The sequence below is a fragment of the Microtus oregoni genome, unplaced genomic scaffold, assembly GCF_018167655.1.
Source record: "Microtus oregoni isolate MIOR12 unplaced genomic scaffold, Mior012 000002F_ref0000024, whole genome shotgun sequence".
Lineage (NCBI taxonomy): Eukaryota > Metazoa > Chordata > Mammalia > Rodentia > Cricetidae > Microtus > Microtus oregoni.
The window spans coordinates 67,261,032-67,284,933 of record NW_024543061.1 but is presented as its reverse complement, the minus strand read 5'-3'; the positions used below and the strand labels follow the sequence as shown (position 1 = coordinate 67,284,933).

The 23,902-nt window shown below is 44.5% G+C and overlaps 1 protein-coding gene across 5 annotated transcripts in view; it reads right to left on the bottom strand.

Annotated features, from left to right (window-relative positions):
- Positions 1 to 6,168: 6,168 nt before the first annotated feature.
- The window catches only part of Parp11 (poly(ADP-ribose) polymerase family member 11), a 34,563-nt gene continuing 16,829 nt past the window's right edge, over positions 6,169 to 23,902 (bottom strand). For 4 of the 5 annotated variants that reach the window (XM_041645154.1, XM_041645171.1, XM_041645166.1 and 1 more), the window contains 5 exons: positions 21,450 to 21,525; positions 18,429 to 18,501; positions 18,223 to 18,353; positions 10,679 to 10,830; positions 6,169 to 8,781 (listed from right to left, as the gene is read on the bottom strand). In XM_041645154.1, the coding sequence (XP_041501088.1) occupies positions 8,465 to 8,781; positions 10,679 to 10,830; positions 18,223 to 18,353; positions 18,429 to 18,501; positions 21,450 to 21,525 (749 nt within the window). In that variant the 3' untranslated portion in view covers positions 6,169 to 8,464. The remainder of the gene's footprint in view (positions 8,782 to 10,678; positions 10,831 to 18,222; positions 18,354 to 18,428; positions 18,502 to 21,449; positions 21,526 to 23,902) is intronic. The other variant, XR_005973661.1, reaches the window with a different exon arrangement.

Genomic DNA, 23,902 nt, shown 5'->3' with positions numbered 1-23,902 from the left:
CTTGTCTGTGCAAAAATAAACACTTTCGTTTTGTTGGTATGTAAATCTACTTTTGTCTTTAATAAATGGTAAGATTATATGTATCCCACAGTATTGTTTGAAATAAATCTCTTTATGATTATCAGTACACATTTGATTTATATACCTATTTAATGGAACTATACACCTGGGGTTGCCTAACATTTTCTAGGGTAAGAAAGAGTAGTAAATATAATGGAAAAATTAAAAATGCTGCAGGATCCCCGGCGGCAACAGGCAGCAGGCCATGTGGTGGCAGGCAGTGGGCAGGGGGTCCCGAGAGCAGGCAGTCCCAGGCAGGGACAGCTGCAGGTCCCCGAGCAGTGGCTGGTCCAGGGTAGGGTGGCAGGCAAGAGACAGAGACATGGATAGGCACACCATGCAGAGTGAGGTTGGATATTTATTCAGTGGGTTATGGAGGGGGAAGGGAGAAGGGGAAGAGCAGAGCAAAGAGAGAGAGAGAGAGAGAGAGAGAGAGAGAGAGAGAGAGAAGGGAGAGGCAGAAGCTGCCTCTTTGAGAGGGAGACCGAAAAGAGAAGAACTCAGGCAGGAAGCTGAAGATCAGCCTGTCTCCGCGGGGATCCTGCAGCATTTTTAATTTTTACATTACAGTAAGCAAAGTTTTAAAAGTCCTCCCGGGGGCTGGAAAGCTGGCTCGGCATTGGGAGCACAGAGAGCTGGCTTGGCATTAGAAGCATGTGCAGAGGACTGGAGTTCAGTTCCCAGCACCAGGTCTGACTGAAACTGCCTGTAATCCCAGCTCCAGGGGATCTGATATTGGCACCCTCTTCTGGTCTCCTTGAACAACCTGCACTCATGTGAGAACACGTACACACATACACACACACATACACACACACACACACACACACACACACACAGTTTTTTAAAGATCTCGGTGGAGTAAATTGCACACCACCTTTGTCCCAGGTTCTCCAGGTGGCCAGTGACTCTCACCTTTGGCTGCATGCCCTCCCTGCTAATATGAGAGTATAGACCTGGTTCAATGGGTTCCCCACCTGGCACCCTACAGAGAGGAGCCCAGAGTTGGGACTCTGCAGGCATGGGAGGCTGCTGAGTGGCAGGCTCTGAATGAGACCCAGGGCAGTCTTTCTTCTAAGTCCTTGCCGGAATTCCGCCCCAATCCAAATCAAAATGCATTTAATGATTTTTTAATGAACTCAAGTCAGTAACTCAAACAGCAATATTTAAAACCAAGCACTCCTTCTCTGCACAGCCCATGGTGCCTCCAGCTGTATTTTCTTTGCCCAAACTGGCGAATGCTCCTGCCGAACAGACAGCACCAAGGAACATCCAGCTGAGGGCCCAGAGCCTTGGCCTTTTTCTGCTTGTTTTTTTCATCAATTTCACCTTTGCCTTCTGGCGAGTTATCCAAGGTCACACCGAGCCAAACAGTGCAGCCAGAAATAAAATTCAGATCAGCTGGCTCCCAAATTGGTACCTGATCTAAGTGGAGGGAGCAGGTTTGCCGCAGATTCTCTGAGAGTCTTAATCAAGTGTAGCTTATAAAGCCTGCTGCTTCCCTGGTATTTAGGAGACAATGCCGTGTAGTAAGACCCACAGGAAAAGGTATTTTTAAAAAAGGATGGGAAAATACAAGGCGAGCCATCTGGATTTCTAATTAACACAGCAAAGCGAGCTGAATTCAATTCTGGACTGGGACTCAGTTAAGCTACATCACAGTGGAGTCAGCATCCGCCAAGGAAGAAGCAAGCAGCCTGCTGTCTGATGGCTCGGTAGAGGGCACAGCAAAGCGAGGAAGCTGCAGGAAATACCGATGTCTTTGGCATAAAACCCATGTTCTGCTCTCATGAGAAGCCCCTTGGAAATGAACAAGACCAATGCTAAATTCCAAGTTACAGAGTTAACTGGAAGCCAAGTCCCTGTAGCCTGCAGCGCTGAAGAGCAGGAGCCAGGCAATTAAAGAGGAGAAAAAGGGACAGGAAACTTAGATCGGTCACAGGCAGAACCTGCTGTCTGGTGTTGGGAACCCCATAGGCACTTCCTTCCTGGGATGGAACAAGCCAGGTCTGTAAGGGAAAGGGCAGAGTAGAGAGAGAGACTGCCTAGACTCCCAGGAGTTCTCCGTCCTTCCATCAGATGGGGTGAGAAGGGAAACTACCCTGGGAAAAAGTAAAGACACAAGCTATCCAGTGGATCCTTCCTTAGGATTCAGGGCTTGGCCCTCCCTGTGATTCTCACCCACAGGAAACCTGAAGCTCTTGGATCATGGTCTACTTCATTTTTTTTGGTATGTCCAGGTCTTTACCTGTTGTCCCAAGCGACATCAGAAAAGTGTCTGGGTGGGGGAAGTGGCGTGGGCTATGTATCACCAAGATTCTTAGGAGGTATCGTGTGAAGAGATCTTTTTAAAAGAAGGGTCCCAAACAAGTGACAGCAGAGCTGGACTGTGGCTCAGTGGTCAAGAGCTCTCGTCACTTTTCTAGAGGACCCGAGTTCAGTTCCCAGCACCCGCATCAGGTGGCTCATCACCCCTGTAGGGGACCCTAATGCCCTCCTCTGGGGACGCCTGAATACACAAGACAGATATTTCAACACAGATATAAATAAAAGTAAACATTAAAAGTTTAACACACACACACACACATCACTTTGCTGACATTCCCCACCAAAACCATTTTCAGACATAGTGGCTGATACCTCTAGTCTAGTTACTTCAGAGGCTGTGGCAGGAGGATTTCTTGAGGCCAGTCTGGACAAGACAATGAGACTCCAAGAACATTCGTTTGCTCTCTCTACTCCATCCTTTCCTTACTGACCTGGGTTTGCTCCATCCCAGGAAGGAAGTGCCTATGGGATTCCCAACACCTGACAGCAGGTTCTGCCTGTGACTGATCTAAGTTTCCTGTCCTTCTTCTCCTCTTTAATTGCCTGGCTCCCGCTCTTCAGTGCTAAAGGCTACAGGGATTTGGCTTCCAGTTAACTCTCCGTGTGCAGCCATGGAACTTGAAATTTAGCAAACTCTCTTTGCCGTCTTTTATGACCTTTTATGTTTCCTCTCTTTCTGAAGATACAATTTCACTGAGATATTAATTATCTCTCATCTTAAGCAAAAGCATTTGGGTGTGTATGCATTTTGTGTGTGTGTGTGTGTGTGTGTGCATCTGAAGGTGTGCATGTGAGTACGTGTGCATATGCATGCATGTGGAAGCCTGCCAGAGGTAGACTTAAGGTGTCTCTATCAGTTTCCCCCTTATTCTTTAAGGCAGGGTCTCTCATTGAATCTAAAGCTCACTGACTCAGCAGAACAGCTGACCAATGTCAGGACCAATGGAAACTCCATTTCCCCAAATTCTGGCAGTTAGACAAAAGCCAGCATTCCTCAGGGAACTTGCGAAGCTGGAATCATATCCCTTATCACTGGCAAAGGGACAAATGGCTACCGTGGTGCCTATTAGCACACCAAAGCACATGCTGACCACCAGGTTTCCTCAGCATCACAAGTACCTGTTACACACTGGCATCCTGGTTCTTCTCACCTCCCCTCCTACCCTAAACTTCCCCAGCTGAGGAGCTTCCTTCCCCAGGCCAGCTACCCATTCTCCCTGTAGCCTGCTGTTCCCGCTCTGCTCCCTTGTCTGCCCTCACTGTCTTCACCTCTCCCTTTGGGTTAAGAAAAGCCCATACCTCAACTTCTGACAATGAAAACAGGATTGTCTTATCCTGCCAAGACAGGGTAGGATAGTTCTAAGAAAGCTCCTTGCCTTTAATAATGGTATGTCAGTTATGTTAGGCCTTAGCCCAAGTTGGTTGACTCAACATTGCAAACGAGACTTTGGGTGATTGCCCAGGTAGTCAGTTGTCTCTGTCAATTGTTGCACATTTTGGATATATCTCGTTTGTTAAGTAATATTTATTCCCTTCTCAGATCTTTGACGGAGTTGAAGATTATACAATTGTAGTACTCTCTACATTATTTAGATTCCTTGAGATAGAATGTTTAGCAAAACTTTTGTTCTCAATATTGTTTGTTATATTTATTATTTGTTATTATTGTCTATAGTTGTATTTGGTTTAGTTCTGTCTTATTTAGACAAAAAGGGATAAGTCCCGCCCCTTAGGGGGTGTGTTTGCCTCGGACTAATGTTTATCTATAAATCTGGCGAGCGTGCTCCCAGCCGTTGCTTCTGCTTTCCTGGTTTCCGAAGGAAAGGTGGTTCTGTAAGTCTATTTCCCCATTAAAGCTGTATATATTTTTACAATCTATCTGCATTCATTTACGCCATTACATTTCCCTCCCCCTCAGTCCCCTCTCTGTTGCTGCTCTGCTCCTGCCTCTCCTATGGCCAGGTCCAGTCTGCTGGCCAAGTACAGTCCACTATTTCTCTGCTCTGGACCCTTCCAGATATCTCTGGCTGTTCTCTCTCTCAGATCTACAATAAAAACCTTCCCCTTAACCATACCATGGAGCGGCCACATCAGTTTACAGGACCAGCAAATCCCAGGGATGCTGTCTCCACTTCCTCGGCACTGGGATGCAGGCATGTGCACCATGCCTGGCTTTTCACTCGGGTTCTAGGAGTCTGGACTCAGGTCTCCCCGCGTGAATGACAAGTGCATTCCCAATTGATTCATCTCACCAGGTCCCCAAAAGACTTTTTAAACATTTGTTTTTATTGTTATAGTAGGTGTGTGTGCGCGAGTGTGCCTGTATATGTGTGTGGGGGTGTGAACACAAAAGTAAAGATGCCCGTGGATTCCAGAGGCACTGGACTGCTCTGGAGCTGGAGTTACGATGGCTGTGAGCAGCCATGCAGGTGCCATGAACCAAACTCAGATCCTCTAGAAGAGCAGTAGGCACTCTTAACCACTGAGACATCTCTCCATGCTTCCAAAAGCTTTTTTTTTTTTTTTAGTATTAATAAAAAGCAGGCTGGGCATGGTGGCAGATCCTGTAATCTGATGACTGTGAGTTAGCTAACTCGTCTGGGCTGTGTACAAAGTTTGAGGCCACATGGACTACGTAGTAAGACATTATCTCAAAATAAATAATGAAATAAAGATGACTAAACAAGATCCCCTTCCGCCAAGGAGGGAAGGAAATTGGGTAAGCACGCCGCAGGGACAGTGGATGATCAGTTCTCAGGTGACTCTTAGATGACCCTCCAAACATTCAAGGAGACTCAACAGCCTAGCTGAGCTAGGAAAAGGCCACATGAAGATGGCTTGCCTTCTGCCAACTAAAGGTCAACTGAACTGCTCTCGACCAGCTGCATTTAGACAGGAAGAGACACAGTTGTAGGCGGGGTCCATCCTGCTGCTCTTTGTTTGTTAGCAAGGCACCATAGACAGCTGGGCGCGCTAGTGAGCGGCAGTACCTGGAACACCCCCCAGAACTTACCCTCTGGGTCTGTACCCTTAAGGGAAGGGTAATGCGGTGACCAGGCCTTGATCTGTTCATAATTCCTAACGGGCCAGAGGACGTGACTTCATCCTCAGGTTATTTCATCAGCCATTGTTCAAAACAACCTAAATTAAGACCAATGCTGCCATGAACATAGTTGAGCATATACTTTTGTTGTATGATAGGGCCTCTCTTGGGTATATTCCCAAGAGTGGTATTGCTGGATCCAGGGGTAGGTAAGACAATGGGGATGTTCTATTGGGAACTCACCAAGGCCAGCTGGCCTAGGTCTGAAAAAGCATGGGATAAATCCGGATTAGCTGAACATAGCAGACAATGAGGAATACTGAGAATTCAAGAACAATTGCAGTGGGTTTTTGATCCTACTGCACGTACTGGCTTTGTGGGAGCCTAGGCAGTTTGGATGCTCACCTTACGAGACCTGGATAGAGGTGGGCAGTCCTTGGGCTTCCCACAGGTCAGGGAACCCTGATTGCTCTTCGAACAGATGAGGGAGGGGGACTTGATCGGGAGAGGGGGAGGGAAATGGGAAGCGGTTGCGGGGACGAGGCAGAAATCCTTAATAAATAAATAAATTAAAAAAAAAAAAAGACCAAGAGGTGACCCTTGACAGGGTCCATGGCAGATACAAGCAGCAAAATCCAAGAGAGTCTATGAAGTTTGAGAGGAAAATCCCTGTCAGATCTGAGACCCAGGAATCAGAAATACACATAGCACACACAAGAAGCCAAGTCTAGATACAGAAAACTTTAATCAACAATTATGAAAACAATACACTCAAAACATTAAATATAGGAATTTTCCATTGTCACTGCCACCACCACCAGTCTAGAAATAAAATGATCCACTAATCTCAATGTTCCTGGTGGGAGATAAAAGATTTAGGAAAATGTTTTCCATAAACACAATTCTTTTTACCCCAAGTCTAGACTCCACACAGGGAAAAGACAAGTTTGCACTCAATGGGATTTATTCAGCCACCGTTGTAACACAGCTCATCTCTATGTAATAGCTTCCCTTACTCTCCCCTCCCACTGGACTCAATGAGCAGAGGAAACAATGCTCTACTATACATTTATCAGACAAAACAAGTTAAAGTTTAACATGAGTGAATTCTATATTATTATATTTAAAACATGTATCAAAATCACATCTTTCCTGTAAAAGGGGCTGGCAGTCCAGCAGCAATGCAGGGCTGCCTGATGGCCGCCCTGGGATGTGCCCTGCCTTCCTCATGCAAACCAACGAAGGAGACCGATTGTACAGACTGCCTACTTTCTCAGTCACCTTGACACGGATACACAAGTCTAAAAGGAAACAACCCCAACTACAACAGTCATTCAAGTATTGAGAGAAGTATGCATGGACAACGGGGGAGATGCCTAGAAAGAAGAGGGGCTCCAATACTTCGCATGAACTTAGCTAGCAGAGACTATTAGATCCTAAATGCCGAATGCCTCTAACAATGGTTCTGGTGAGAAGGTAGGTAGTCTAGCCAATTCGCCTCCAGGCACTGCCGCAGTGACCACTGGTGGCTTTAAAATGTGTCCTTTCTGTCCTTTCTTAAACCAATAGTGGACCTACACATTGGAGCCAGGAAGTCATTACTGCCAGAGAGCTCCCAAAGGACTGTGCACACAGCTTCCCGTGTGCTGTTTATGTACCCACTGTGCTGTTACACATATTCGGGGCTATAAGGAAAATCTGGCAATATACCAAGCTGAAAGAATCGCCATCCCCAATCATATTCTACACATGTCTTCATTCTTTTGAGGTGCTTCCCAATTCAAATGGTAGAAGAGAACAATACGGGCATGGGCTCTAGATGCTAAATTGTGCTCACTTTCTCTCAGCCAAAGCTGGGTGAGACAACAGAGACAAAGCGCAGTGTTGAGAGTTAGGAAAAGGTTCTGGGTGAACAGCTTGGGGAGTGATCTTTCCCCATGAGGAACCATGGAAAAAGCAATGGGAAGACGATCAGACAGGCAGCTCCTTGTCTAATACTTAAACACCTAGACAGCACCACGCCTGGGTGTTGTCTTACCTCTGCTAGAACACCGACGAGCAAGAAGCTGGTGCTGTCCACTTCATCTTCAAGACAGCAAAGCAGGTAAGCGGAGAGACACACAAAGCCATGGGCACAACTCTAAGTTGGACGGCTGCTCAGGCGTTGGAAACTGTCAGTCACTACTCTAAAGAGACCAGACTTCTTCCCAGCATCCCATACTCTCCACAATCATTCAAAACAGAGATACCCAACTACTAAGACATGTGGATTTTAGGGATCACCATGGAACAGCTATAGGTGTGTGTTGGGGGAGGGGGAGCATGGACAGACACAGATAAAGCCTCTTAGGAATGATCACTGCAGGCCCTGGAAAACAAAGAGAAGATAAACATTTTGGGGGCAGGAACCACAGAGCAATGGGGGCTGAACTGTGAGCTGGTGACCACGGGCAGCCGTGGTCAGCTCACCTGTGGGAGGTAGGTGAGAATGGTGGAAACTGCAGCCCTCTGTCTTGGTCTCTCTTCTGCTAGCTTGGCTGCCAGCATGGCAGACAATGTCTTTGTTTCCTTCTTCTTGGAGCACCAGGCGCTGCTTCAGGGTTTTAAATGCCTCCCCCCTTTCAGAAGACCAACAAAGGGACATGCTCATTGACAGACAATAATGTCAAAACTCAAGGGCCAGTTCTCCAAATGGGGAGCACAAACTATAATCATCTGACCTGATCACAAACATGTGAACTTTAAAGACCGCCTGGCTTCGGTAATGAGACTCAACCCATTTGGTTTTAAGTGGCATCTCTCATTGCTGTATATTAAAATGGCAACAGTATTGGTCTTAACAAAACTGTAACTGACAGAAGCAGAACAACACATAACCAACCTGACAGCTGGTACTTCTTTACATATGCAGCTGCATCTTTCCCGCATCTGTTTCAGAAGTATCCAATATTTATATTTAGCGGCTAGAAGACAGGGGGCCAAATCCGCCTGCAATGAGAGAGCAAAGCTTTGACCAGAGCCTGGAAAGCAGGGTCAGTGAAAGTCTATCAAGTACTCGGGGTAGATCTGGTTGGCATCAAACACCACAAAGATCTTTGGGTTCCAGGTGTCATCCACACAGCTGTCATACAAATTCACGTAGCTCCCATCTTTGGAAGGAGGTCGCATGTATTTGGAGTCTCCGTTTATGTAATCCCCAATTAGTACTCGAGCAAGGAACATGGATTTATAGGTTCTGAACAGATGTCGCTGCTGCACGCTGACCCCGTGAATCTGGAACGTGTTACCATGCTTGATGTCATCTTTGCAGAAGCGACTGGAGTACGCGGCATCTCTAGCAAAATAGGTTCCTGTAACGGAAAGGGCCAAAGTTACTTGGGAGAAAAGACGAAATGCAGGGACAACATTCTGACTGACAGGAGAACAGACACGAGTCATACCACAGGGACAGATGTGGGACCTCCTCCTCTGCACACCTAAAAAACAGGGCACAATTCCCACGCTCACCACATGAGGCAACTATGGGTTACCAGGCCTTACTAGTGCCCTCCTGTGCCTTGGATAAACTAAGTGCCACACTTGTGTTTCCAAGAGAGTTTGCAAGGAAATCCAATAAACAAAATACAAAACCATCCCATGGTGAGAAGTGCGGCAGGTCTGGATTTCACCGGAGGTCGTCTTCCCAGCTGTACCCTTCCTCAGCCTGTGCCCTGTACACCTCACCCAGCATCCAGCCAAAGTCTGCTCTGCCGGAGGAGCTCACACCCAAGAAGCCACGGCAATGACATGGGGGCAATCCAGAAGGAACTCTAGAAGCGGGAATGAAATTCTGAAACTGTACAAAGCTGTGCCTTGGCTCTTCAGTCTCCCTGGGCCTGAGTGTCACAGGCTTAGTCTTCCAGGAGCTTGGTGCTAAGGAGAGGTGTGGGACTTAGAGGTGAGACGCCTTAGAGGAAATTAGGAACCGCAATCCAGAAGGAACTCTAGAAGCGGGAATGAAATTCTGAAACTGTACAAAGCTGTGCCTTGGCTCTTCAGTCTCCCTGGGCCTGAGTGTCACAGGCTTAGTCTTCCAGGAGCTTGGTGCTAAGGAGAGGTGTGGGACTTAGAGGTGAGACGCCTTAGAGGAAATTAGGAACCGCAGGCCTTCCTCATACTTTTCATGGTCTAGCTACCAGGAGGGGCCAGTTCACTTTATACAACATGCTCTGCCATGATGGTCAGACTCAAAGTAGTTCCGCAGTGCCAATGTAGCATAGGCTGAAACATCTGAAGTTGTGGAGTCTGAGTGAATCCTTCCTCTTCTGAAGCTGTCTCGGGGTTTTGCTATATAGAAAGAGGAAACTAGCGAGCACATTGTTCCTGTCTGAGCATTCCAGAACACTGCCAGTTGTTGTCGTGAACACTCAATAAGACAGCCAACTCTCAGGAAATGATTGACACAATCAATCAAGTACCTGCTTCTAAGAAATTGGGACATAAATAGAAAAGTCGCATAACCACCTAATATCGATAGAACTGGTGTAGGACTTTTCTGAGCTCTCACAGCTGAAGTGAGCAGCATTTACGGTAATTATCCTTAAATTAATTCACTGCTTCAAAATTAGCTCCTCCTAATCCTAAATGGGAGTCATCTCTCTTGCTGGAAGTGAGGCACAAAGGATGAACCATGAGAACAAATGCCTGCCCCTTGCCCTCCTCGGCTCTCTCCCTATCCGCTTGAGGCATGCCACAGAGAACCAGGACATGTACAACACTAGAAATAAGATGGAGTTTTGCCCACTTTCCCCCTTCAGTGCATGCTGATATTCTTACCTATCATTTTCTAAAGCAAAACAACCAAACACCAGCCACTAGTCAGTATAGTGGAGGGTAATAACATGTTTCTATCACTCTGTGCATTTGCTATGGAGCAGTTCCCTGTATGTAATTAACATGTTTCTATTGCTCTGTGCTTTCGCTATGGAGCAGTTCCCTGTGAAGGCTCATCCATGGGAAGGGCTGACTTGGACACCACAGATACTGCAGGGCTTCTCTAACATAGAGCATCCTATCAGGATGATGGGAACCCAGGGATCTGCTGAATATGGCAGATGTGCAAGTCTCGCTTCCACCCTGTCTAAAGCCGATAATCTGGTAATTTTTAGTTTCATCACGCCCAACTCTGAATCAGAAAGCAACCAATCTTCCCTAAAGAGTGGGCACGCTCTCCTGTGACTGAAGCTGGACCTGAGATTCGGATGTTACCTTTTCCAAAGACAGCACCGTGTACACCATTGATTCTCCAGTCAAAGTTGTGAATGCAAATCGCTTCCACAAACTCACTGCTGGTGCCGTGGAACAGCATTTGCTCATTGATCTGGGGGACTCCTCTCTTCTTCTTGAGCTGAGCCTTCTTCCTAAAATCACAAAACATCAGGATACAAAAACACAGAAAAATACACTACTGAGTGCTATTTATTAACTTAAAAGGTTAAAGGGCAAAGTTCAAAAGAAAAGGTGAAACAACAATATAAATCATATAATGTAAATGAGTAGATAGAACAATTCTAGCAAAGAAATTGTTTCAAATGCTCTTGGATACATAAAAATCATATGACAGCGATCAGCTAGGTCTGGTACTTAATGCCTGTAATCCGGATGTACAGGAGACAGAGACACAGCTGGGTGGGCCGTGGTGGTGCAGCCTTTAATTCTAGTGCTTGGGAAGCAGAGGCAGGTGGAGCTCAGTGAGTTCAAGGTCAGCCTGTGCTATAGAGCGTGTACCAGGACAGGCTCTGGGAAACCTTGCCTTGAAAAAACCAAACAAAACAAACAAACAAAAAAGAACAAGAGTCAGAGACAAAAATGATCAAGAATTCAAGGCTATGCTAGGCTAAAAAAAAATGAGGTTAGCTCAGGTTGCATGAAACTGTTTCAAAAAACATACAAACAAAAAGAACAAACCAAACCAAACTGTTACAACGTGCATCCATCCCAACAGCGAGCTAGAACCCACCTCCACATCCACTGACTGGCCAATGCCATTCCTCAATACACAACCGTTCCTCTCTTTTATAATTCCATAGATAACCACCCTCCAAAAGCTATGAGCTTTGTTCCCTAGGGAATACACATTATCTCCCCAGCTATTCCTCACTGTTTAGTAAAGCTTCCAGCCCCTTCTATACAGCAAACATCTTTACTTAACCAGAATTTGCTGGATACCTCTTAGTTTACAAACGCAGGTAGGGAGCAGATCCTTGTGTGACCAGAGACACCGCACTGTGAACGGTGCCATCAAATGGCTTCCATACTATGTGCAGCCAAATAAAATTCTCAGGGTTTTTCAAATCAGACTGTTCCCAGCTAATCGAACAACTGACAGGTAAACCTAATGCTCTGACATATTTCAGCTTCAAATGTAAAAATTAATTAACAAAGCAAAACACCCATATTATAAATTGACAAATTTTATCAAAACAGGCAGCTAAAGCACATGCATTCAAGTGGTGACAGCAATGAAATGCATATTCCTCTGGAGTCATTGAGCAATATATACCAAATTTCAGTGCATGGGCTTTGATCTAGGGCGACTGTCTAGACCACTGCTCATATTAGAAGGGCATGCATCAAGCGGCTCTCTCATTCAGTTTTCCACTAAGAATTTCTTCCTAGTTTCTTCTTCTAGGACTGTGTGTATTAACTGTCTCACTGATTTTTAACAATGCACATGTAATTCCCACTCAGAATTCAAGCTGCCTTTTTTTTTTTTCTGAGACAGGGTTTCTCTGTAGCTTTGGAGCCTGTTCTGGAACTAGCTCTTGTAGACCAGGCTGGCCTCGAACTCACAAGAGATCTGCCTGCCTCTGCCTCCCGAGTGCTGGGATTAAAGGGGTGCGCCACCACCATCTTCAAACTGTCCTTTCCTTTTTGGTTTTGAATCTTTCCTGTGACAAGCAAACCCACACTCATTTAAGTGCCTGATAACACTGAGGGGATGAAGCAGCAAGCAAGCGTGACATTAAAGTTTCTGCAAAGACCTCCAGCCACCTATGACTCATTTTCTTTGTACCATCGCCTGGAATATATTGTTTCCATCGTAAGAAACTTTCTCAACCACTTTAGAGAGGTCAAGTTAGATTATCCAAAAGGCTTTCCCATACACCACAATGCTAAACTTACTGAGTTTGGTATTCATTAATCCATATCATGGTTGTTTTGTTAAAGCAAATACCTGATTAATACATTTACTTCTCAGATCAAGTTATTGAGGTGTAATGACTAGATTCCACTCTAAAAACTAAGCTATTTAGGGCTAGAGATGGGCTCAGAGGCTAAAAGTACTAACTTCTCTCACAGAGGACTCAGTTTCTGGTCCTAGCACCCCACCGGGTGATTCATAATCACAATTCCAGATCCATGTGCTCTGATGCCCTGTGGCCTCGGAAGGCTTCTTACACACGTCATTCCACCCCAGACACAGGTTAAAGGGAATCATGGTTTGGAATGTGTATCTCACAGCTATTAGAAACCATGGGGTAAAGAGTCCGGTGTAGAATATTCCTCTACACCGTGTAAATATGTCACTGTGATTGGCTGAATAAAGAAGCTGACTGGTCAATAGCTGGACAGTTAGGGGGAAAGCGAAACAGAGACTGCTGGGAAGAAGGGTGGAGTCAGAGAAGTTAAACTTTCAAAGAAAGACCTAAGATTGCAGTAAATGCTTCCCAACTTTGTCCACCGAATTAGACCACATTCTCTTCTCAATCTACACAAAGTGCTGTGGCACCCAGCTCTCAAAGATGTCTCAATAGACCCATCCTCTAAGGATCAAGGTTCCAAAAATCCCAGTCTCTGGCTCTTATACACTGTCTCTGAGCAGCAATGCCTCCACGCTCTGGACTAAGATCATTCACCTGGGTTTAGACCAGTGGTCTTCCATTCTGAAGAACATGAGAAACACCATAGAACCACGGGTTCTGAGTCAGTGGATGTGGATTAGGTGACGGATCCCTCTACCTGTTAAAGAGTCCCAGAGAGGGCTCTGATACATAGCCAGGTCAAAGCCCACTTCCTCATCAAGACAGGGCTCTCACTGTTCCAACACCCTGGCTACTCTGACTGCTCCAGCCATCTCTATCTTGCTGTTCTTCCACTGTTCCTCTTAAGTAAGTACCACGCAACTCCTCTTGACTCCTCCAGACACTCACATGCTCCACCTTCACCTTCGACTTAACCCTCAGTGTGGGAAATCCTGTGGTCCCGGCTCTTCTGTTCTACTTCCCACAGTGGCCACTTCAGTTTCTCCTTTTTCTATCCCTTTTATGTACATCTCCACAGTGCTTCACTCTATTAGGTGACTTCACTTATTTGCCATGGAAACCGAAAGGATTAAAGAGTCTGTGGGCTAGCCAGGCTTTCATCTCTACGTAAGTCTAACTGGACACGTGTCTACCTCTTCTCTGACACATGGCTACTGAATCTCATCCCATTATGCTTAATCCATCAACTGCCCATCCCCCTTGTCCTGTTTTCTCACCTCTCCTTTTCTATAAGTCTCTTCCAATTATAACGTTAACCATTAAAGAACTAATAATAATAATAAACCCCAATGAAACACTACTCTTCTCCCTACCCACTCCTCATTCCCTCCACCTCCCAATGCCAAGCTCCCTAAAGGAGTTGCCAACCTTCCCTCATCTACACAACACGACAGCCTACACTATCTTCCCTTTCGTCACGGTTTGGTGCACACCCCAAGGACATGCCCAGTGTGCATCTTCCCTGGCACTTCTTCAGGATGCGACCCTGCAGCTTATCCCTCTGGTTCCATTAGCTTCTGCAACTCCACACTCTACTGCTTTCCTTGGGTTTTCTTTCCTCAGCTCATCCTCGCCAGAGTTTGGTCTCTTTCTTTTTTTCTTTTTATTTTCCTTTGGTTTTTTTCAAGACAGTAATTTTATGTGTAGCCCAGGCTATCATGGAACTAACTTTATAGACCAGGCTGGCTTCAAACTCACAAAGATCCACCTGCCTCTGCCTCCCATGTGCTGAGATTAAAGGCGTGTACCACCACTGCCTGGCTTTTTAAAAAATATTATTATTTATTTAAGTGTACATGTGTGTATGTCTATAATGGATATACCTGAGGTTAGGGTCATCCCCTGGAGCTGGAGTTACAAGCAGTTGTAAGCTGCATGGTGTGGGTGCTGAGATTAAACTCGAGTCCTCTGCAAGAACAATATAGGCTCTTAACCACTGAGCTATCTTTCCAGCCCCTGGTCTTCTCTTAATATATATACCCAGACTCTGGTCATCTTATCATTCCTGGTTGCTAATACCCTGTATCTTCTAGCCTTCATCACTAGTCTAAGTCAATTTCCTGATGCAATCAAAAGTATCTCCTCAGATGTTCCTGGTAGGAAAACCCCAGATGAGAGTCACTACTTTAAAACTTTTCCTACAGTATTGCCTGGTGAATTATCATTCTAAACACTCTGTCTCTGCACCCCATCCCCAAGTTTTAGACGTTCCACCATTTCAGAAAAGAAACAAAACAACAATAAACACGACCAGTTTAGCTTACAAAGGGCTGCATGAAAGACACCTGCTAATTTTAATTTATGGCTGGACAATCTGACTCAGCTATGGAGGGAAGTTGCACAGTCAGTGGCACTATTAGCTCCTATATACTGGCTTCTTGGCTAGGTTTCTAATGCTACTCATCCAATGTTCTTCTATCTGAAAATTCTCTGAATTTGCTGTGTTCCAATTTTTAGATAAATTTTGACCCATGATACACCCATGTCTAAGATGCCCTCTTCCCCCTAGCCCATGTCTAGCATAAATAACACCAGCTTTAGGAAGTTCTCCTTAGTACCCACATTCATTACACATACCCTCCTTTAGGGCAAGGGTGAATCGACACCCTCGCTTTGTGTTCCCATGATAACCTATGCTCACCCATACACCTTGGATCAGCAGTGGCCTGGTTCTTTGACCTACAGACCTATATACACCATCAAATCCCAAGTACCTAGAATACTGCCTATCACAAAGTGAGGGCTAAGACTACTTGCTGAGAAGAGGAAGGAGGGAAGTAAGAAAGGAATTATAATACGCAGCAGGGTGGACTCACTCTGGGCCTGGCTATCCAGATAATGAGTCACAGCTTGCATGCCAATGAGACCAGTGAGGCTATTTTAGCTCTGCAAGAAGATGTCAGAGTGACAGGCTGCCTATACCACAAGCCTCAGTATTTTGCACTGTCATGGCAGGTGTCTGTGGGCTGACATTAAGGAAGATCACAAAGGGTATAAACCAGAGAAAATATCTACTAGATTCTTGTATTAAATGGTATAGGACTCAGCACTATTATTTTTATGCTTTTACTGAGAGCTCTGAGTATGAAGGAGACCAATATGAACTCCAGTTCAGAGGCCTGAATTAAGAATAATAATAACGGGGGCTGGAGAGATGGCTCGGCAGTTAAGAGTAGTTGTTTCTCTTACAGAGGACCTGCTTCAGGTCCCAGTACCCACATGGCAGCTCACAACCACCTATAGCTGCAGTTCCAGGGGATCTGACCCCCTCTGACATTCATGGGCACTAGGTGTACATGCAGTGCACATATGTACAAGCAGGCAAAAACTCAAACACATAAAATAAATACATCTAATAAATAAGTTTTACCAGCTCACCTTAGAAAAATTAGTTTAGTCATTGAAAGAACAAAATCATAGGGAGCAGAGGCGTCTATTTTCCCCCAAATAAACTGAATAAAACCTTCTAAATTTAGGTAAATTCAGTGACTGTCAGAAATATAAGGTTTTTGGTTGAATACTCAAGACTATAAAAAGCACAAGCTGAAGAGCACAGGCACTGTTATTATAACTTCTTACAAGGATAACTGGAACAAACTGAGGCCCAGAGAGCTGGGACCCCATGGGAGAATTCCATATACCATTACTGTGAATGGTTAGCTTTGATGAGGACTTTGCACAATGTAGAGTCACCTGGGGATGGAGTGTCAGTGAGGAACAGTTTAGGTTAGGTTGGTCTGTGGGCATGCCTTTGAGGAATTTTCTTGATTAGCTGGAATGGCCCATTGTGGGTGGCACCATTGACTAGGCAGGAGAATTCGGTTAAGAGTAGAGAAAGTGACCTGAGCATTAGCAAGCATTCATTAATGCAGGACTTGAGTGTGGACGTAACGTGACTAGTTGCTTCAATATTCTTACCTTCCTCACCACCTTGACTTCCCTGAAATGATGGACTGTAACCTGGAATTGTGAGCCAAATAAACTCTTTCTCCCTTAAGTTGTTTTGGTCAGGATATTTTACCATAACAACAGGAAACAAAACTGTAAAAATCACCAAAGGAAAGTCAGTCTAATTCTCAAGTATATGCAAATGAAATGGGGGACAGGCTGGGAATGAATGGCCTTAAATACTTTCCGATAATAGAGCAATGATCATGCATGGTTAGTCTGTTTTGGGCACATGTTTATTTGTTTGATGTTTTTTTGAAACAGGGCCTTACCATAAAGTAGGGCAAGCTGGCCTCGAACTTGCTCTGTAGCCCTTGAACTCACAATCCTCCTGCTCTAGCTTGCTGAGCTGGCAGCTGTGTGCCTCTCATCTGGACTGTGCAGCACACACTGACAGATGTTAGGATCACAAGCACACACAGGGCTTATTACGGCAGAATTCTACTTCTGTGTTAATATGATATTTTTCTGAATAAGTCATTAAAAGTTTGTAATAAACTGGGTGGCATACGCCTTTAATCCCAGCACTGAGGAGGCAGAGGCAGGTGGATTTCTGTGAATTCAAGGCCAGCCTGGTCTACGAAGAGTGAGTTCCAGAACATGTTCCAAAGCTACAGAGAAACCCTGTCTCAAAAAAACCAAACCAAACAAACAAAAAACTCAAAAAATTATAATAAAAATACCAGAAATCAAATCTTGTCTACAATTTTTTTATTTAATATATTTTAGAGAACCACTTATTTAAGTATTATTTATTATAAAAATACAACATAACAGGTTAATTTGGGTAACAAGTTTTAGGTAACAAGCTTTATTTTTAGGTTAAAGGCACACAGAGAAAACTAACAGTCATTTCTAACTTAGATTTCGTAATGAATAGAGATTGTTAAACCCACAGCATAAACTCCAAGTGAAGAAGAAACAGAAATTTGAAGGTAAATTTTAAAGTGTTCTTTCAAACAAAATAAGCAACGAGCTACTGGAAGTATAGTGTCAACTGACTGTTTTTTAAGTCAGTATTTCCAGAGATTTCTAATGCAATCTAAAGGGCTGAGGCAAGCTGCCTTGCAAAGCTAAAGACCTCCATCTCAACCAAGATGCAGTTTTGGACCTAGCAAAGATAGAGCTTCTCCCACTGTGCTAACTGAATGTATCCCAGAGAAGACTTTGCCTACTCTCTGAGGACAGAGACGAGGGCAGAGGCCAGCAAGGGGCTGGAGAGGTGCTCAGTAGTTGAGAGCACTCAGTGCCCTTGCAGGACCCACATAGTGGCTCACAACTTCTGTAAACTGCAGTACCCAGGGACAGAATGCCTCTCTGAACTCCTCAGGCACCAAGTATGCACATGGTGCACAGACAAACACACAGGAAAAACAGTCATACTCATGAAATAAATCAATGTAAAAAAAAAATTAAGGCATGGCAAGAGAAGAACAGCTTGTCTGTGGCTGAAAACGAATCCAGCTAAGCTCTGTGTGGAGCCATGCCTACAGCCTGGAAGAGAGACAAGGAGGAAAGGGGGACAAGGAACCCACTCACCTGCAAAAGAACTCCCATAAGTCTAAGTTTTGAATCCTTTGAATCCTTTTAATTCGATTCCGATCCATTGTTTTACCAAAGAGATTGGCAACTTCGTTATATTCATGCGTTTGGTTCTGCAGGGAGACCAGCTGGGAGAAGAAGTTTGCAGAGTTTAGCAGTGGCCTTCCCATCTGCCCCAGGACGGCCTACTGGCCTGCTCTCACCTGGTAGGGAACTTCTGTATTCACGTTCTCCCAGTGTGTTGGCATGGGGATGGCCTCATTTTCACAGATGTAACTTCAAACAGCAAAAGGCAGAGCAGAGTATCAGAAGGATTATAATTAGTGTCGGTGCTTTAGCCTTTTCTCCGCGCCTCAGTTTTTCGTTTGCAAAGTATTTATGACAAACAGGATAAAGTTTAACCTTTGGCTTCACTTAGAAATATTTACTGAAAGTCTACTTTCCTAACTTTTAAACGCTGAATTATAAATTTTGACAGGAATATACAAATCTACATAGCTTCAACACTTCAGAAACCATTAATTCAATTTCCTTTGTTGAGATTTCTATAAAATGTGAAGAAAATTTTAGCCAAAGAAAGGAATTTCTAAGAAAAAGTACGCTGATTTAAAAAAAAAAATCCAAAGCGTTTATTGATATTACTACTGAATGAAACTGGAAACTCTACCAGTCATTGCTGTTTTCCAAGATGGCTCAATCATCCCCACCCTCTGTCCTCTATGACCTAACTCAGCCCTCTTCTCTGCCTTCTGTTTCCTTAGACATTGCACTCTGACTTGCTCAGTGCAGTCACATTTGGCAGCAAATCTTTAAAAGCCATGCAATATGGTCAAGCCACGGGACACAAACAGCAAAATGCTAAAACAGGCACAATAACCTTCCTTGTAAATTAACAACCTTCAAACCTATCCTTAGCTCATTTTTGTCAAACTTTGTAATTCTTTTGGGAAAAAAACAATATAATATATAATTCTTAAAAGATTTTTATTTGTATGTATATGCATGTGTGTGCAAGTGTGCTATATATGTGCAGGTGGCTGCAGAAGGAGAAGAGGGCACCCAATGCCCTGGAGCTGGAGTCACAGTCAATTGTGAGCGGCCTACATGGGTGCTGGAAACCACTCAGGAAGGTCTTCAGTGCACCGACAAGTACAGAGTGGGAACCTTTCCTTCTGCTGCAGTCTGGGTTCTGGTCAGCTCTGGCTCTTCACTCCTCACAGCCATCTCTACACCCAGGTGTCCGCTAGAGCTCCCTTAGGTTCAGAAAGCCAAGTTTTGATCAACACAAATGGCAGCACAAAGCACACATTTTTGCCCCTATGTTGTTTTGGTCATTTGATCAATTCTCACTATGATCTTTATAAAAATGTATGCAATCTCCTCATTCCCAGGGACAAGGGGAATCCCAGCACATGGCAGACACTCAGCTAACATGCAACAAATAAATGCCTCCTCTGCTACACACACCCACAATTCCATCGTCTGTGCATGGACAGGGGAGCGGGAGCTGAAGTGAAGCATCTTCCTTAGGCCTCTTTTAGTCACTATGGACTTGACATGTCACCTAGGGACTGCCCAGTGGGGCTCTGCATTGGTGTAAGAGAAAAGTAGGCAGTTTCCTAGGATTCTGGGCCCCAAACAGAGACAGAACCATAATTTATTTAAATGCTTGCGTCTGGTGATACTTAGCTTGCTTCTAGCAACCTCTTCAGAGTCATGCTCTTCCATTTTTGAATTTCAGTCAGTTTGCTAACAAAGGAGTCTGGCATAAATTGATATTTTTCTTAATCATGTGTGTGATTATAGGAATATCAAATTGTTTTAGGAGAGTTCTAGAAGAACTTCAAATACTATAATTATTATTTAAGTTAACTTCAACCCTGAGTTGCACCCCCCCCCCCACTTAGTCCAATGTATCTTTCACTATGGAGGAAAGGTTCAAATAACTTGTATGGATCCACAGCACTGACAGAACGCACACTGGCCAGGCTTGTGATGAGCGCCCAGTGCTGCCCTACATTTAGCCTTTCTGCATGAGCACCTCCTGACCTTCATTCCCTTAGCTTTCACACTTAACTCCTCCCCTTTCATTACAGCCTCAATTGCTGTCCTCTGCTGCTTACTCCCCCTGCTCCTTCTGTTTTTGTTGTATAGTTTGTATAGCCTGAGAAAGAAGAAAATGCTTGACCCCAGCATGGATTTCTCACCAGCTTCAAAGGGAGACCAGTTAAACCAACACACAGATGTGAAATTCTTCCCGCTACTGTGTCTTATTGCCCCAGATTACACTCTTAGGAGATAAGAAATGCATTCTATTCCTGGCACTGTAGAACACAAACATGATGTAGGAAGTAAGAACATAGTCTGTGTCCCACAGATGCAGGAAAGCCTTTATTATCTTTTAAGTCGTGATATTAAAATATCAGTCAAATACCTTGAGAAAGGAAACTGAAAGCATTTCTCTCCTTGCTATCTCCTTCAGTTTCTTTCTCTACAGCTCTTTGGAAGGCGCATGAGGGCATTCCTTACAATTCATACACTGTCATTTTGTTTCCCAGCTGGGTTTCCCAGCTGGATCTTAAATTCTCTGAAGAGAAAGAACTCAACATTCGCCTGAGGAATCATTCTAGAAAATGGGAGACACACTCTTAAAGTGCTCTACTTGTTTTCCATTCCCATGCGCAACAGGTGTGTATTAACCTTTGGCACATAACAGTCCTTTTTTAAGTCTCTATATGGCAAAAGTAAGCAAAAGGAAAATGGATCCAGGGAAGATGCACTGCTGTCCCTCTGGTCGATGTGGACTGGCGCTGTACCTCAGAGATGCCCAACGGGGAGCTACTACATCAGTGCAGAGGCAGACCACGTGGGCAGTTCTCTAGGATTCATGGTAAATACATGGACTGTTCTCTGACAGTGTGTCCAGTTCAAATTCAAACAAGTTCAATAGGTCATTTTAAGGGTTTGTAACAAAAACCACATGGCATCTTGTAATTATCATGCACACTGGTCTAAGAATTGAAAAAAATATATACATATGACAAGAGAGAATGAAAGGAAACAATGGCAGAAGAGAGTGATTATTTAATCAGCAAATAAGAGGTTTATATTGCAAAAATTGCTATTAGTTCATGAGATGAATGTTAGTCTACCTGGTTTTCTGCCAAAGAGTAAGAAAAGCAGGGAGAGGAAATCCCACCCCTCGTGTACCCCATTTACCATACCTGAAGGCACTGATGGAGAAAGGAGCCCTTTTTACTAGGCGTTGTTTTCCAGTGACGAGGTTCATCTGCTTCATTTCTGAACACAAAGAGACAGATCAGATGAGCCGCAGAAACACACAGTGCTCCCAGGTCTCATGCACGTTAGGAGCCACAGTACAGGGCGGTCATGTGGCTCTGGGAGGAGACGACAGCCAGGTAGTTATGATCTTTCACCATCGACCTAGATGCTCACCTCACACCCTGCTCCACACGCATCACACCTCAGCTAAACTGGCACTAAAATACAAGACCAAAAGCGGCCAAGTTAAGAGCATAGAATGACATCATACTAATCTCCCATTGGATGTTACATGGGGAAATGCACTCTGGGATCCCTAAGAATCTGGAAATTAGAAAGGGACACATTTCCATGTAACATTTGCACAACTCACATAATTTGAAAACTGTGTTTCTTTAATCATCTTTTAACTGCACACCTAAACCAAAGGAAAAGGAAAAGAAAACCCAGCCAGAGACAACACGTATTTACACACCGACTCCCAGTGAAGGGGCCACTATCTAGTTAACATCTTCTGCTGCACCGCGGCCTTGGCAGTATTCCCGTTTATCCACCCATTCAAGCAGTAAATTCTAACAAATGTCACTGCATTTGTCAATTGTATGCTCTGCCACTCCTGTATTCTCCTCGATGCGACACACCAGGGAACTGCCACCATTCAGGGAAAAGCAAGATCACCTCAGGACCTGGCACAAAAATCTGTGGAATCATCTTCACAGCTGTCTCTTTTGCGTTTACTTTCCATGTCATTCAGAGAGAAGCTGGATAGTGGCGGGATGACTGGGTTAAAGGTCCTCCAACAGTGTATGGAAAACGCTAGTAGCTGCACCTTAAAACATCACCATTTATTCGTTTATGCCGCATACCACTGTCATAATTTAGTAAAGATATATATCTATATCTCATGTAGGCAAAAATGGCCTAAACACATTATGTCGCTGAGGCGGGCCATGAAGCTGTGATCCTCCTATTCACATCCTGGGTTTTGGGATTACAGGCATGCACTACCACACGTGGTTTAAGCTGTGCTGGGGTTTCATGCATACTGGGCAGGTACTCTACCAAGTGAACTACATTCTGAGCATCTACGAAAATATTTTGAATTAATCTTTTTTCCTGACAGGAATCTCCGAGAGAGTATAGTTCACTAGTGAATATTCTTAGTCAGGAGTGGGCTGCTGAATTACCTACCACACACTTCAACAAATGGCATCCCCTTTACAAGGCCTGAAGTTTGTGTAAATCATACTCTGTTCTGCCACCAAAACTGTGCTTGTATACAGCACTAGCACAGAACACAGCAACATCTACCAAACACCTTCTGCTGGAACAGAGCACCAATGACAGCATGCCCTATGGGAAGCCGGCTTGCCTAATGCTGGTTCTGAAAGTCAGGATTAATTGACAGTAAAAAGAGAATTGTTTTCACTCTTCTTAAATTTAATGTACTCATCTATTCTTTGAATCATTCTTGATAATCAGCAATTACAAGAAAATCAAGTTTGGTAGATGGTATTTTTTAGCTCTGTTTACACCGTCCCTGAGAACCCTTTACCACTTCTGGGAAAGCATTTCAGACTTACACTCCATCCTCAGCACATCAGCACCACCACGGTCAGAAAGACACAACTCAGCAACTGGACAAGAATAGCTAGAAGACCAAAGTGTAGAATGACTAAGAGTGAGCGGTTATTAAGAAGCTGCCCCATTCAAACCTCCTTTGCCTCAAAGCCATCAACAGTGGGTGACAGCAGCCTGGAACTTACGGAGTGAATCCAACAGTGTTTCCATGAGACACCTGATAACATGACCCCACATGGTGGGAGGAACCCAAAGAGGCATGGGTCTAACTGAAGCTGATCTGCACATTAGCTGGGCTCATCTAGGAAGCAGCATCCTTTGAAGAGGCAGCCATCTAAGCAAACCATCAACAGGAAAGGAAGGTCGCCTGGCTTCACTTTGGTCTTGAAACAACCAGTGACTTCCTCATCATTTAATATCAGTTTGATGTTTAAGGTAAAAGGGTTCCCAACTCCAACCAATATCCAGGGATGTAGTGCCGAGTAAAGTAAGCGCTGTAAGTTAGGCACAGCAGTCCAGGCCTGCAATCCCAGCTGCTCCAGAGGCCGAGGCAGAAGGATAGTGAGTTCAAGACCAGTCCAGCAATACAGCGAGACCTCATCTCAAAAATCAAAACATAAAAGAGCTATAAAGAGCATTACATAAACTTAAAACACACGCAACACCACGTATGTTAACACACATGAACACAGAACATGCTTTTATAAAAGGCAGTGCTGCTCAAGGGTCTAACAGTGCAGATTTACAGAGCTCCTTTTGCATAGAGCAGGAGGATTTACTTCATGCTTCAAGACATCTTGGCTAATCCTGAGCT